At 46.0% G+C, this 16,452-nt stretch overlaps 1 protein-coding gene across 2 annotated transcripts in view; it reads right to left on the bottom strand.

Annotated features, from left to right (window-relative positions):
• Positions 1-16,452, bottom strand: part of JAKMIP1 (janus kinase and microtubule interacting protein 1) — a 151,146-nt gene that overhangs the window by 44,214 nt on the left and 90,480 nt on the right. For both annotated transcript variants that reach the window (XM_036921157.2, XM_036921160.2), the window contains 5 exons: positions 15,528-15,737; positions 14,520-14,639; positions 3,676-3,822; positions 2,628-2,768; positions 858-917 (listed from right to left, as the gene is read on the bottom strand). In XM_036921157.2, the coding sequence (XP_036777052.2) occupies positions 858-917; positions 2,628-2,768; positions 3,676-3,822; positions 14,520-14,639; positions 15,528-15,737 (678 nt within the window). The remainder of the gene's footprint in view (positions 1-857; positions 918-2,627; positions 2,769-3,675; positions 3,823-14,519; positions 14,640-15,527; positions 15,738-16,452) is intronic.

Genomic DNA, 16,452 nt, shown 5'->3' with positions numbered 1-16,452 from the left:
GGAACAGCAGCCCTAGGATACAAATGCATAAGGGTTTCCACTTCTCTTGGAAGACTGAACTATCTGACACCACCTGGCTCACTGTCTTACAGCAACTGATATTCAGGGCCCAGTTTGCCACAGTCCCCACCACTCCCTGCTGTCACCCTGATGCTGAAGTCATATGTCTGTGGCCATTCAGTATCACATCTATGCTTCTGTTTTCCATTAGAGAAGAGAAATAGGTCTCTGTAACCATATCTCTATCAAAAGATAAGCCAAGGGGGTATCTGGTTCAATAAAAAAGAGCAGGCCCACATCTTTGTGGCAGTGAAAAACAATGTTTATGCATTTAAGTGCAAACTAAGTCTTTTTTTATACCTGCCCTAATTTGCTCTTTTTCAGTGCAGGTTGGTCCTGGGGGTGTCTGAGCTTTCCAGGCCCAGCTCTGCTCTCTCTGCCAGGACATTTGGATACTATCTCTATAAAAACACATTTTGCAAAAAGAATACTCTTCTACATTATTCCAGAAAATCTCAAAGCTCCTGATTTTTCAGAACAGAGTATATAAGATGTTGTAAACCAAGCCTGAGTGTCCTTTAAATCCTTCAAAAGCTCTAAGTATTTATGTTTTTAATTTTGGTGAGCAGCCCCTGAAGCCTAAATACAGAATTACCCTTAAGTTTTCCATGAATAAATTATAACAACCAGGTCCATGCCATAATTTCTGTTGCTTTGAGAGCTGGAAATGACAAGTTTTTTAACCATCAAACATGCAGAAATGTGAGTGTCTCTGCTCCCAGACCCCTCTATGGATTGCTAGCCTCTTCCCTCTCCCTGGACCATGTGCCCTGCAGATCCTGGGCACACAGGCTCACCTTGGGGGGCTTCAGGTTTTTCCCACGATGTCTTTTGGAGCGCAAGAGCCGTTCTCTCTCCTAGAAGGAAACACAACTGTTGGCATTTCCAGCCAGCCTCATGTTACACCAAGCAGCCCAGCTGGTGCTCCAAGCACTCACAGAGCTGCTGAGCATACCTGCCTGCACTGGGCACAGGTTAGCCCGGGTTCTGCACACCCAAGTGATGGCTGTTTCTTAGAACCGAGAGCTATGGAGCCATATCATTTACTGAAGTCCTTAACCGGACTTGGCCTGTTCTGGAAAAAAGGCCAGAATTTGCCAGTCCCATTAAACTCCAGCCGGTCTGCTTTGGGGGCTGGAAGCTGTGAATCCCTAGGCAGTGTTGACCAGATGTCTGCTCTGTTGGTGACCACAGCAGAGAATGAAAGGCTTGTGGCTTTGAGCTCAGACAGAGGCGGGACCAAACCCCCATGGGTCTCCTCCTAGCTGGGGATGGGTTCATTTCTCTGATCCCCAGGTTCTTCCTTGCTATCTGGGGCTGGAACCTGCAGTACTTCCTGAAGAAAAAAACAAGAGACTGTGGGTGCCTGGTGGCTGCTGACAGTAAAAAGAGCGCCTGAAGGGTAGTAGCAGGAGGAGCAGCATTCTGCCCAGGACAAAATCAGTAAATTCTCCCCTTTCTAATCAAGTCTTGCTTTTCCCTTTGGCTGCCAGGAAACTCAGACAAATCTGGTGCCTGGCTACAGCCCTTATGGTCCACCCAGTTGTCCCTCCGGATCCTGACTGATGCTGTTCTCTACTTATCTACTTCCTCTCGTCTTACTAGTTGTTTATTATTCCTCCTCTAACTATATTCTTGTTATTGTTATAGTGTGTGGTTTTTTTTCATCTTATGTTGCATCAAGTCTTTTGTGTAATGAAGGAAGGTGGATAAATGGATGGAAGGAAGGAAGGAAGGTAGGTAAGAAGGGAGGGAGGGGAGGATGGAAGGAGAGAAAGAGGAGGATGGGAAGAGAGGAGGACGCATGCATGCCCAGGAAGATGGACAAAGGGACGGCAGGGATGGACGGATGGGTGGAAGGAAGGAAGGAAGGAGTTAAAGAGATAGATAGGCAAGCAAAGTGACTTTGACAATTAGAATCAAAGCCTTTTCTAGAATTTTGATCCCTGGCTTTTGTACTCTTTCAAGACCCATGGATGGAACCATCAATTCCCTGTTGAGCAAGCAGAACACACTTTTCTCCTACGATCCATCTAAAGTTTACTAGGGATGCTCCCTCACTGGTACCTAAGCTCCTTTCGCAGGGAACTGCAGGAATTCTCTGGATACAGCGCTCCATCCACTTAAGACATACTTACCACTCCCCTTAATCTTATACACACACACACACAGTCTTAGCAAGCCCTTCAAATTCTAATCTAATGATAAGGTTCAGGTTTCAAGTTCATGGTCTGCAACAACTAAGCTAAAACAAAAAAATTAAACTTCCCGGGGACAGATCACACCCACTCTGTAAAGGCCAGAAGACTCATTCTCAAAGCTGAGGCTGCTGCCTAACAGCAGCACACCAGGGAGAAGAGCCGAGGCAAAGAGCAGCCATGGAAACCGTTCCCAGGCACTAGTGATGTCATCGAGACCAAGTCGAGGCTGCCTCCGGCAGAAGAAAGCAGGGAGACACCCATGAGGATGGACTCGGGGGACCCCCTGCACTTGGGTCGTGTCTCCCTGAGGCTGTGATGCCATTCCTGACACCGGGTCACTTGGCAAGCCACCAAGTGTAGACGTACCAGTGAAAGGTCCTCAATGACGTGCTGTTGCTCCAGCACCTGCAGCCGCAGGAACTCGATCTCCTGCTCGTCCCTCGTCAGGCTGAGGTCATTCAAGGAAGTGTGGCGCTTCAGGGAGGCCTGTGCAGACAGTTTCTCTTTCTGCAGCCAAAGGGGAGAGAACACTGCAGGGCCACGCATCCCACGGCATGTGTGAGGACCCACTGTGCATCAGGGTGGGTGCCAGGACACGGAAGGAAGGGCGGAGGGGTGACGGCCACCTAGTCCCCAGGCTGGAGGAGAGGACGACTGCAGACGAGAATGCAGCCTGAGGCGCAGCTGACAGGGCCCCTGCCCGGAAAGGGTGGGTAGGCAGTGGGGGTGGGAGGCCTTGGCAGCCGGGAGGTGAGCAGGCCATGTACTGTAATCACACACCTGGACCCACAGGGGCACAGGGGAAAGGTGTCCCATCTCTCAAAGCCTCAGCGGTCAAGTGGGGGTGAGCCACAGGGCTCTGGACAATGCACCTCAGTGTAGTCTATCCGCCACCAGCCCCAGGGCGCCACCCTGGCCGCAAAGACCCATCACTGCTGTGAAAGCAAATGTAAACCCCTTATGCACAGGGGCACACACGGTCATGGGGTCGCTGACCGAGCTTCCAGAAGGAGCCGGCTGTTCCGCGAGGCCCTTCTATGCTGTTTTTCCTGCCTCTCGACAACCCCATCAGCTGCAGACATTTTCACTGATCATTTTGATATTTTCATTCCCATTTTACAGGTGAAGACCCTGAGGCACAGAGGGAATTCAGTGTGTGCCTGAGTGCATGGGGGCAGCAATCAGAGCTGAGGGGTAGACGAGCTGCCTGGTGTCACCTGGCGGGGACCCTCCAGGCAGCAGCCCTGTACAGTCCAGAGAAGCAGACAGGAGGGACGGGTGCAGACAGACGGCTCAGGAGCTTCCCGGCGGAGGTGATGGGAGCGTCCCAGGGAACGCGGAGGGCGAGGGGCGGGGCGGAGAATCCCAGCAGAGACAGAATTCCAGGGCTGGCGCGCAGCGGCCAACGACTTACCATCTCCACGTTTTCCCTCGTGAGGTTCTTGATTTTCTCCTCCATCCTCTGGATACTGTGCAGCAAATCCTCATTCTTCTTGTTCATCCGCTTGTTCTTCTCCACAAGGGGCTTCAGCTGGATCTCAGTCTCACGGGAGCGTTTGAGCTATGATCGGAAAGACACAGAGGCCAGGCGGCTGTGAGGCCCAGCGGACTGCTGACGTCCCAGCGCAGAGGCCCACGGAGATCTGACCGGGCCTTCCTCAGGACCGGGCTGCCGCTGTGAGAACACATTACCAGATGGTGCAAACACCAAAAGGAGCCCACAGGCCCCTGGCTTCCCGATGGTGTCCCACTGGGGCCTCCAAGGGCCTTGGGTAAGGTAGGGTGGGGGGAGCTGCTGCCCCACCAGCGAGGCCACGGCCCCGCCTCCAGGTGACCTGCTGGCAAGCGACCTGTGCCGTGTGCCCCGGTCACACTTCCTTCACCTCTGGGCACACTCCCGCTACCTAGCTCCTCCTGGACACCTGTCCTCCCCAGGTGCAGATGCAGCAGAAAGCACAACACTCTTCAGGCAACAGGTAACACCTGAGCCCCCCAGTGCCAGGCTCAGTGCTGGGGGTACAGAGGTCACTGTGGCAGTATCTGCCCACTGGGATGCCCAAGTCCCTCTGATGGGCGGGGTGTCCTTCCCCTCTCATCTGATCAGCATCAGGGGGGCCCTCTTGTGCCTGGGTGCCGTGCTGGGGGCTGGGTTAAAGGGATGCCATGACAGATGCCCATCCAACAGATGGGGGAAGAGGGCACAGGCAGTAATGAGGCAATAACACAGTGAGACGGCCGTGGGTGGACGTTTCACGGGGAGCCACGTGTCCAGAGGTCAGCAGGGCCAAGGACACGGCTGTTGGTGCAGCTACCCTCAGTGCAGCAGGAACCCAGAGGGCGTGGTGGGCAGAGAAGTGGTGGGGGACGTGACCCCGATCTAGGGAGCTGGAGAGCCCTGTCATCTGATTTCCACGCCCAGCCCCTGAGGGCTTTGAAATGGGAGCACTCTGTGGCTGGGCCTGACATCCAGAACAATCCCTCACTCTGCTGTGTGGAGGCCAGTCCAGTGAGACAGAAATGTGAGAAATGACAGCAGACAGAGGTCAGCAGGGGAGCAGGGACCAGGGAGCCTGCACACTCAGAGGCACCCCTTTTCCATCTGAGGATAGCGTCCTCGGGGACACGTTCATATTCTAGCTGCATGACCATCACCAACTCCTCAGCCTCAGTTTCATCATCTATAAAATAGGAACAAAGACAGTGCCTGCATCATAGACTTGTAAGAATCAGAGGAACAGGAGGCGGAGCCAACATGGTGGCGTGAGTAGGACAGTGGGAATCTCCTCCCAAAAACATATATACTTTTGAAAATACAACAAACACAACTAGCCCTAAAAGAGAGACCAGAAGACGCAGGACAGTGGCCAGACTGCAGCTACACCAGCGAGAACCCAGCGACTGGTGAAAGGGGTAAGATACAAGCCCCGGCCCGGCGGGACCCGAGCGCCCCTCCCCCCAGCTCCCGGCGGGAGAACAATAGGCAGAGCGGGAGGGAGACGGAGCCCAGGACTGCCGAACACCCAGCCCCAGCCATCCGGGCCAGAGCGCAGACACAGTACATGCCCAGGGGGCCCTGGATACTGGGAGAACAGGGGGTAAGACCTCTGAGCGGGTGCCGAAGCTGATGCCCCTGTGACAAAGAAAAGCAGGGGCTTTTTGAAAGTCTTAAAGGGACAGGGACTTAAAAGCTTGACGGAAACAACCCAGGTCACAGCCCAGTGGCTGGAAATTACAGGGAAAACCGGGCGCACTAACCCCCTGGGCAACAGCTCTGAGACCCCTCACGGAGGCAAACAGTCAAACAGCCCCCCCATCCATCACCCCTCCGGGCGCTGCGAAAGCAGAGAAACAGCCTAAGGCAAACCCCGCCCACAGAAAAGGAAATTCCTCCCTTCCGGCCAGACAAGACACAAAGACCCACTCTACACGCAATTACCCAACACACGCCACTAGGGGTCGCAGTTGTCCCAGTAAAGAAAGGCCAGTAGCAAGTGAAAAGTTTGGCCCTCCCAGCTGACAGTCAATAGCACCTGTCAACATGAAAAGGCAAAAAAATATGATCCAGACAAGACTAACCCAGACAGCTTCGGCATCTGCTACATCTTCCCCTGAGAAGGAACCTGGGGAGACAGATTTAGCCAGTCTTCCTGAAAAAGAATTCAAAACAAAAGTCATAACCATGCTGATGGACTTGCAGAGAAATATGCAAGAACTAAGGAAGGAGAATACAGAAATAAAACAAGCTCTGGAAGGACTTCAAAGCAGAATGGACGAGATGCAAGAGACCATTAATGGACTAGAAAACAGAGAACAGGAACGCAGAGAAGCTGATGCAGAGAGAGATAAAAGGACCTCCAGGAATGAAAGAATTCTAAGAGAGCTGAGTGACCAATCGAAAAGGAACAATATAAGAATTATAGGTATCCCAGAAGAAGTAGAGAGAGAAAAAGGGATAGAAAATGTCTTTGAAGAAATAATTGCCAAAAACTTCCCCAAACTAGGGGAAGAAATGGCCTCTCAGACCACAGAGGTACACAGAACTCCCATGACAAGGGATCCAAGGAGGGCAACACCAAGACACATAATAATTAAAATGGCAAAGATCAAAGACAAGGACAAAGTATTAAAGGCAGCCAGAGAGAAAAAAAAGGTTACCTACAAAGGAAAACCCATCAGGCTATCATCAGACTTCTCAACAGAAACCCTACAGGCCAGAAGAGAATGGCATGATATACTTAATGCAATGAAACAGAAGGGCCTCGAACCAAGACTACTGTATCCAGCACGAATATCATTTAAATATGAAGGAGGGATTAAACAATTCCCAGACAAGCAAAAGTTGAGGGAATTTGCCTCCCACAAACCACCTCTACAGGGCATCCTACAGGGACTGCTCTAGATGGGAGCACTCCTAAAAAGAGCACAGAACAAAACACCCAACATATGAAGAAGGGAGGAGGAGGAATAAGAAGGGAGGGAAATAAAGAATCATCAGACCGCGTTTATAATAGCTCAACAAGCGAGTTAAGTTAGACAGTAAGATAGTAAAGAAGCTAACTCTGAACCTTTGGTAACCACAAACTTAAAGCCTGCAATTGCAATAAATTCATACCTTTCAATAATCACCCTAAATGTAAATGGACTGAATGTACCAATCAAAAGACACAGAGTAATAGAATGGATAAAAAAGCAAGATCCATCCATATGCTGCTTATAAGAGACTCACCTCAAACCCAAAGACACGCACAGACTTAAAGTCAAGGGATGGAAAAAGATATTTCAAGCAAACAACAAAGAGAAGAAAGCAGGTGTTGCGATTCTGGTATCAGACAAAACAGACTTCAAAATAAAGTAACAAAAGACAAAGAAGGACATTACATAATGATAAAGGACTCAGTCCATCAAGAGGACATAACCATTATAAATATATATGCACCCAATACAGGAGCACCAACATACCTGAAACAAATACTAACAGAATGAAAGGAGGAAATAGAATGCAATGCATTCATTCTAGGAGACTTCAACACACCACTCACTCCAAAGGAGAGATCCACCAGACAGAAAATAAGTAAGGACACAGAGGCACTGAACAACACACTAGAACAGATGGACCTAATAGACATCTACAGAACTCTACATCCAAAAGCAACAGGATACACATTCTTCTCAAGTGCACATGGAACATTCTCCAGAATAGACCACATACTAGGACACAAAAAGAGCCTCAGTAAATTCCAAAAGATTGAAATCCTACCAACCAACTTTTCAGACTACAAAGGCATTAAACTAGAAATAAACTGTTCAAAGAAAGCAAAAAGGCTCACAAACACATGGAGGCTAAACAACACGCTCCTAAATAATCAATGGATCAATAACCAAATCAAAATGGAGATCCAGCAATATATGGAAACAAATGACAACAACAACACTAAGCCCCAAATTCTGTGGGACACAGCAAAAGCAGTCTTAAGAGGAAAGTATATAGCAATCCAAGCATATTTAAAAAAGGAAGAACAAGCCCAAATGAACGGTCTAATGTCACAATTATCGAAATTGGAAAAAGAAGAACAGATGAGGCCTAAAGTCAGCAGAAGGAGGGACATAATAAAGATCAGAGAAGAAATAAATAAAATTGAGAAGAATAAAACAATAGCAAAAATCAATGAAACCAAGAGCTGGTTCTTCGAGAAAATAAACAAAATAGATAAGCCTCTAGCCAGACTTATTAAGAGGAAAAGAGAGTCAACACAAATCAACAGTATCAGAAACGAGAAAGGAAAAATCACGACGGACCCCACAGAAATACAAAGAATTATTAGAGAATACTATGAAAACCTATATGCTAACAAGCTGGGAAACCTAGGAGAAATGGACAACTTCCTAGAAAAATACAACCTTCCAAGACTGACCCAAAAAGAAACAGAAAATCTAAACAGACCAATTAGCAGCAATGAAATTGAAGCGGTAATCAAAAAACTACCAAAGAACAAAACCCCCGGGCCAGATGGATTTACCTCGGAATTTTATCAGACATACAGGGAAGACATAATACCCATTCTCCTTAAAGTTTTCCAAAAAATAGAAGAGGAAGGGATACTCCCAAACTCATTCTATGAAGCTAACATCACCCTAATACCAAAACCAGGCAAAGACACCACCAAAAAAGAAAACTACAGACCAATATCCCTGATGAACGTAGACGCAAAAATACTCAACAAAATTTTAGCAAACCGAATTCAAAAATACATCAAAAGGATCGTACACCATGACCAAGTGGGATTCATCCCAGGGATGCAAGGATGGCACAACATTCGAAAGTCCATCAACATCATCCACCACATCAACAAAAAGAAAGACAAAAACCACATGATCATCTCCATAGATGCTGAAAAAGCATTTGACAAAGTTCAACATCCATTCATGATAAAAACTCTCAGCAAAATGGGAATAGAGAGCAAGTACCTCAACATAATAAAGGCCATCTATGATAAACCCACAGCCAACATTATATTGAACAGCGAGAAGCTGAAAGCATTTCCGCTGAGATCGGGAACTAGACAGGGATGCCCACTCTCTCCACTGTTATTTAACATAGTACTGGAGGTCCTAGCCACGGCAATCAGACAAAACAAAAAAATACAAGGAATCCAGATTGGTAAAGAAGAAGTTAAACTGTCACTATTTGCAGATGACATGATACTGTACATAAAAAACCCTAAAGACTCCACCCCAGAACTACTAGAACTGATACCGGAATACAGCAAAGTTGCAGGATACAAAATTAACACACAGAAATCTGTGGCTTTCCTATACACCAACAATGAACCAACAGAAAGAGAAATCAGGAAAACAACTCCATTCACAATTACATCAAAAAAAATAAAATACCTAGGAATAAACCTAACCAAAGAAGTGAAAGACTTATACTCTGAAAACTACAAGTCACTCTTAAAAGAAATTAAAGGGGACACTAGCAGATGGAAACGCATCCCATGCTCATGGCTAGGAAGAATTAATATCGTCAAAATGGCCATCCTGCCCAAAGCAATATACAGATTTGATGCAATCCCTATGAAACTACCAGCAACATTCTTCAATGAACTGGAACAAATAATTCAAAAATTCATATGGAAACACAAAAGACCCCGAATAGCCAAAGCAATCCTGAGAAAGAAGAATAAAGTAGGGGGGATCTCACTCCCCAACTTCAAGCTCTATTATAAAGCCATAGTAATCAAGACAATTTGGTACTGGCACAAGAACAGAGCCACAGACCAATGGAACAGACTAGAGAATCCAGACATTAACCCAGACATATATGGTCAACTAATATTTGATAAAGGAGCCATGGACATACAACGGCGAAATGACAGTCTCTTCAACAGATGGTGCTGGCAAAACTGGACAGCTACATGTAGGAGAATGAAACTGGACCATTGTCTAACCCCATATACAAAAGTAAACTCAAAATGGATCAAAGACCTGAATGTAAATCATGAAACCATTAAACTCTTGGAAGAAAACATAGGCAAAAACCTCTTAGACATAAACATGAGTGACCTCTTCTTGAACATATCTCCCGGGCAAGGAAAACAACAGCAAAAATGAACAAGTGGGACTATATTAAGCTGAAAAGCTTCTGTACAGCAAAAGACACCATCAATAGAACAAAAAGGAACCCTACAGTATGGGAGAATATATTTGAAAATGACACATCCGATAAAGGCTTGACATCCAGAATATATAAAGAGCTCACACGCCTCAACAAACAAAAAACAAATAACCCAATTAAAAAATGGGCAGAGGAACTGAACAGACGGTTCTCCAAAAAAGAAATACAGATGGCCAACAGACACATGAAAAGATGCTCCACACCGCTAATTATCAGAGAAATGCAAATTAAAACTACAATGAGGTATCACCTCACACCAGTAAGGATGGCTGCCATCCAAAAGACAAACAACAACAAATGTTGGTGAGGCTGTGGAGAAAGGGGAACCCTCCTACACCGCTGATGGGAATGTAAATTACTTCAACCATTGTGGAAAGCAGTATGGAGGTACATCAAAATGCTCAAAACAGACTTACCATTTGACCCAGGAATTGCACTCCTAGGAATTTACCCTAAGAACGCAGCAATCAAGTTTGAGAAAGACCAATGCACCCCTATGTTTATTGCAGCACTATTTACAATAGCCAAGAATTGGAAGCAACCTAAATGTCCATTGATAGATGAATGGATAAAGAAGATGTGGTACATATACACAGTGGAATACTACTCAGCCATAAGAAAAGGGCAAATCCTGCCATTTGCAGCAACATGGATGGAGCTGGAGGGTATTATGCTCAGTGAAACAAGCCAAGAGGAGAAAGAGAAATACCAAATGATTTCACTCATTTGTGAAGTATAAGAACAAAGGAAAAACTGAAGGAACAAAACAGCAGCAGAATCACAGAACCCAAGAATGGACTAACAGGTACCAAAGGGAAAGGGACTGGGGAGGATGGGTGGGTAGGGAGGGATAAGGGGGGGAGAAGTAGGGGGGTATTAAGATTAGCATCCATAGGGGGGGTGGGAGAAAGGGGAGGGCTGTACAACACAGAGAAGACAAGTAGTGATTCTACAACAGTTTGCTATGCTGATGGACAGTGACTGTAAAGGAGTATATAGGGGGGACCTGGTATAGGGGAGAGCCTAGTAAACAAAGTATTCATCATGTAAGTGTAGATTAATGATTAAAAAAAAAAGCAGTTCCTGTGTGGTGACCTCCAATGAGTTCTACACAATGATATAAAGGGCATATAAAAGTGTAGGCAAAGGGTCTGTTTGTGTTTATACAGAGGATCAAAGCCTAATTGGGCTACCCCGAAAATGAACTAAGATACGATATGAAAAAGAACTTCCAACATCAGCACTCTCAGGAAGACTCATGACAGAAGATGATCAGCAAAAAAAAACCCCAACAAAGATCCACGCACTGCTACAGCTGTAGATGCACTCATCCCACCAGTTCCTGGACTTGCCATGGGAATGAGGAAGGAGATATCTAAGCTGGCCTGTACATACAGTAAAACAACAAATTTGACTGGATCTATACTGTTGGAACTCAACCAAAAATTAGGAGAAGTGCAACTTGTAGCGCTCCAAAATCTTACAACCACAGACTATTTACTGTTAAAAGAACATATGGGATGTGAACAGTCCCCAGGAATGGGTTGTTTTAATTTATCTGAATTCTCTCAGACTGTTCAAGTTCAGTTGGACAATATCTACCATATCATAGATAAGTTTTCACAAATGCCTAAGGTGCTTATAACTGGTTTTCTTGGTTTCACTGGAGATGGATGGTAATTACAGGTATGCTTTGGTTACATAACTGTATTCCTATTATGTTAATGTGTGCACACAATTTAATTAGTAGTTTAAAACCTATCCATGCTGAAGTTACTCTACAAGAAGATATGTCAAAGAAATAATCAATCTTCCCAGGTTTTCTTCCGCCTGCTACTTCTATAGCTTTTCTTCTTCCTACCTAATTACAACCCTTAAATAGAATTCGTGCCTCATATCAAATTTACCAAGTATCATAATTCTTCCAAGTGGTAAAGACACCTCAAGACAAATGCTGGGCATAGAAGCCACAGGGCATAAATATGCAAAGAAGTAAAAAGCTAACCTTTTCAAACAATAAGGCTTCTCTCTCACTTACCAACTTTACATTTCCCTGTATGGCCCCGGAAGATGACTGGTTAGCCAGAGACGGGTAAGATTTCTCAAGGGAGGAACAACCTAAGACGGGCACAGTCGCAGGGGGGCCATCAGGTGAGAAATTGGGGATCAACAGAGGTGAGGCTTAGAACCTCACCCCCCCTGTTTTGAGAGAAATCTTCTGCATCCGTGGATGTTTTATTGCCCTTGTCTAGCTCGGATTAACACATAGTCTACAGGCACACACCTGATCATCTACATTTGCTCTCTTACAACACTAAACTCTGTTTTCTACCTTTATCTCGTATCTACCTACCACTTCAGCATTTTATTAAAAATAATAATAATAAAGAGAGAAATGTGGTATCCACATATAAATCAAGTATAAAAATCAAATGAATATTCATATTTGAACTGACTGTTTATAGTTCATAATGCATGAACGAAACTGAAAGCTTCTGTGATGACTGCCCTTGCACTGTTCACCATGTAACTTATTCACTATGTAAGAATTTGTTCTCCATGTAAGAACTTGTTCATTATGCATCAGAAGATTGGAGACTGACGAAAATTAGGCTTGGGGTGGATTAATGATTGTGCATTGAGTATTGACCCCCCTATACAGAATTTTATTGTTGTTAACAACCATTTGATCAATAAATATGAGAGATGCCCTCACAAAAAAATAAAATAAAATAAAAAAAGAATCAGAGGAATGGTGATGGTCTTTGCAGGGTTATTTTAATGGAGGAAAACTAGAAACAACTGAACTATCCATCGGTATCACAACCACCATGAGAGCCTGGATCAAGTACTGGCCACGTCCCACACCAGGCCAGCCCTGCCAGGCAACCTCTCTCATTCCCCTCACCACAACCCCGGGAGGGGGGCTATCCCACCCCCAGTCAGAGACCACAGACGGGGGGGTGATGTGCTCATGGTCACACAGGAAGTGCTAAAACCAAGAATCAAATGCAGGGACTGATGGCAGACCCCTGCTTTTAGCCACCTGGCTGGGAATGTTAAGATAAAACACTGATGTTATCCACTACAACATAAAATGTGCCTTTGACCCACACATTCTACTTGTGGAAATCTACCCCACAGCAAGAAAGGTTCATGTGAGCAAAGAGAGAATTCTATCTACTGTGTGGCATGGTTTATAACACCAAAGAAACCCGGAACAGTCTAACCACCTGCTGGGGGCAGCGTGGGGGGGCGGGGGAGGAGTGACTGAAGCACGGTGTGTCCACACCGTGGGGGACGATGCAGCTCTGAGCAGAGACAGGCATCTTTAGGCATTGATGGGGGGGGTGCTGTAATCCATAAATCAGGCCAAAAAAGCCAGCTGAGGCATAGGGAAAATATCCTGTTTCTAACCACAAAACAATAAAAAATCTCCTGGAGGGGGTTGATTTTTACATAAGCATTAAGAACATGTAAGAATGACCTCAAACTGTTAACTACAGTTATCTCATGATTTTAAGTTTTAAGTGCTGGCAAGCTTATCAATTTTTACTTTAAACACTGCAGTGAGGCCTGAATTATTTCAAGCAAAATGTATTTTTTTCCTGATCTACTTAGTAAACTATAATGCAGCTCATGAGAGATTTTTCTCAATCACCTGAATATTTAAGTGAAAAATGGAAACATAATATTAGATGTCCAGTATGATTAAAGCCATCTGAAAATACCTCTTTAAAAATACCAAAGGAAATGGATTTTTGATCCTGTTAAAATTGTGAAAAGGTGACACTTAACATTTTCCATCTCCCATGTTTTCCAAATATTATATAGATACATTTATTTTCATAATAAAATTTAGAATAAACAGAAATATTATGAGCATTTGCCAGGAAGTGTATGTACTCACTGCCATCATATAAAAATTAGTTGAGCTGTTTATCCAGCAAATTTAAACACATTCAAGAAATTGCTATTTTAGCTAGTTTTTTTTTTTAACCAGAAGTCCATGTTCATTATTTTTTAAATTAGGAATTTGCAAACTTTTACGCAAAAAAAAAAGTAGATATGCAATCAGTAAAAATTATCCATAACCACACTGCCTAAAACAACTTTCAACACCCAGGATAATGAAGTGTATTTTTGTTCTATAAACTGCTTTTATCATTTAATTTACCATGAGCAGATTTCCACGGCAATTTAATCTGATTTATGTCATCATTCTAAATGACTACATGCAATTCACTGTATAAATGTCCCATAACTACTCGGACCAAAAGTGAGTATTGAACAACTGGGCTGCTGGGTGGTCTCAGTTTGGTGCTGTTATAAACACTGCATTGATCATGTTCTCCATGCTGCCCACTTAACTTCTCCAGTTCTTTTCTCAGGATAAACTCCTGCAGAAACAAAGGGCAGTAGTGGTCTTCTTCAATAAGCATGCGTTAGATTTTTAATCAGAAAGCAAGCAAAGAAAACCAGCAGGCCTCTGCATCAACTTTATGTTCCAGGCGTGTTTGTAGCCCGGGGCTGCTTCCTCCTATCCTACAAGGCGCCAGCTGTCCCCCCGGGGGGCTGATTACCAGTTCATTCCTCTCATCTGCCAAGAGGGTGTTTCTGTCTTCCAGCTTCCGTATCACTGAATTGAGTTCAGCAATTTTTAGTTGAAATCGCCGCACATCTCGCTCATCCATATGTTGATCCTAAAAAGAGTCAAGATACAAGTGAGCTCTGCGGCAGCTTCAATGATCCGGAGCCCTTCAGAGACCCTTCTTAGAAAATCCACAGCACATGACGGGTGAGCTCCTTGTCAGCAGGACCTCACGCCACGCTGGGGCGCCCCTAAGTCGAGCGGCAGGGACGACACCCTGAAGCCCTGCCAGGGACTGGCAGAGACGTCATCTCAAAGGTGATGAGGCTTCACACCCTCCAATGGCTCCTAAGTGAAACACGGTCTCTGGGGACCTTCACGTTCAAGCCCCTGCCCCCTGTGCACCTCCTATGAAGGCCCATCACTGACGTGCCAGGACATTCCTCCAGATCTGCCATGCCCATCTTGCTCACCACTGAGAACCAGCACCTTGTATGGTGTCTGCGCACAGCACATGTGACAGACACACGAATATTTAGGGAGGGAATGAAGGGAGGGAGGGAGAAAGGAAGGAAGGAAGGCTGACAGGCTGCTTCAGCCTCCTCTGTGCCTGCTGAGTACCAAGCTGTGGCCCCAAATGCCCTCATCGGCTGGCTAAGCCCCTACTCATCCTTCAGGACTGTGACTTTAAGTCATGTCCTGTGTTGCCTGGGCCCCTGTCTGTGCTCTCACTGTACCCTCTGCCCTGATGTCTTCATTTCTTTCTTTTCAACAAGCTCAAGACCACTGGAGACAAAAGCAGCCAGCTGTTCACCCCAGTGCCCAGCACCAAGCCTAGTACGTAGTGACTGTCAGCAAATCTAGGGAGGAGGGGGTAAGGAAGGGTGGACAGATGGGTGGAGGGGAGGGAGAAAGAATAGGGGCAGCAGGCAGGCAAGGTGACTGGAAGAATGGCCCGCAGAGGGAAGGACAGAGCTCCCACAGGCTACTGTCCCCTCACCTGGATGCCCATGAGCTCTGTCATATCCCCTGTGCCAGGCGGGAGCTCCCTCTTTGGGCTACTGTGGTGCCGCTCAGCCTCTTTGGCCTGAACCAGCTGCTCATCCAAGGCCTCCTTCTGCAGAAGCAGCTTCTGGGTCTGCCCAGTCTGTGCGCCAAGTTCCTTCTCCAAGGCCAGGATCACACGGTCTTTCCCTTTGATCTCATCCATCTGTAAAAGAAAAAGGTGGAATGAGCATTCAACCACAGAGGCTGTGACCAGGGCCATCTCTCCCTTGCTGGCCTCAGGCCCTGAGAAAGGCTCAGCAGCTCCACAGACGTAGGCCAGCTGAAATTGGCAAACTCAGAGCAGAATCCGCAGTCTGCAGCCCAGGCCCGCTCCCGTCACTGCCCTGAACACAGAATTAAATGCATTAACACATGGAAAGTGCCTGGCACAGAACAGGCATTCAATAAATGTTAGCCCTACTCATGCATGGCACACCATAGGTCTCAATAAAGAGTACTTCCTGCCTTCCTAGACTCCTGTCCCCTTTAGGTATTCAAATATTAAGGAAATGAATGAACACTGCAATGGTTTGAATTGTGGTCCCTACAAAGATACATCCATGTCCTAACTCCAGATTCCTGTGAATGTGATCCTATTTGGGGAAAGGGTCTTCATAGACATAGTTAAGGAGAGTAGGATGAGGGGATCATCGTGGATTCATGGGCTGCCAATAACAAGTGCCCTTATAAGAAGAAAAGACAGAGAGAAGAAGAGGAGAGAAAGTCAGGGAGGGGCCACTTGAAGAAAGGCTGAGGTCAGAGTGACACAGCCACAAACCCAGGGTTGCCCATAGCCCCAAAACCTGGGAGGCAGGAAGGAAGCTCCCTGAAGCCTCTGGTGTGGCACAGCCAAGCCCACACCATGACTTCCAACTTCT

The sequence above is a fragment of the Manis pentadactyla genome, chromosome 5, assembly GCF_030020395.1.
Source record: "Manis pentadactyla isolate mManPen7 chromosome 5, mManPen7.hap1, whole genome shotgun sequence".
Classification (NCBI taxonomy): Eukaryota; Metazoa; Chordata; class Mammalia; order Pholidota; family Manidae; genus Manis; species Manis pentadactyla.
Note: the sequence above shows the minus strand (reverse complement) of the source record. Positions and strands in the feature narration are given on the sequence as shown.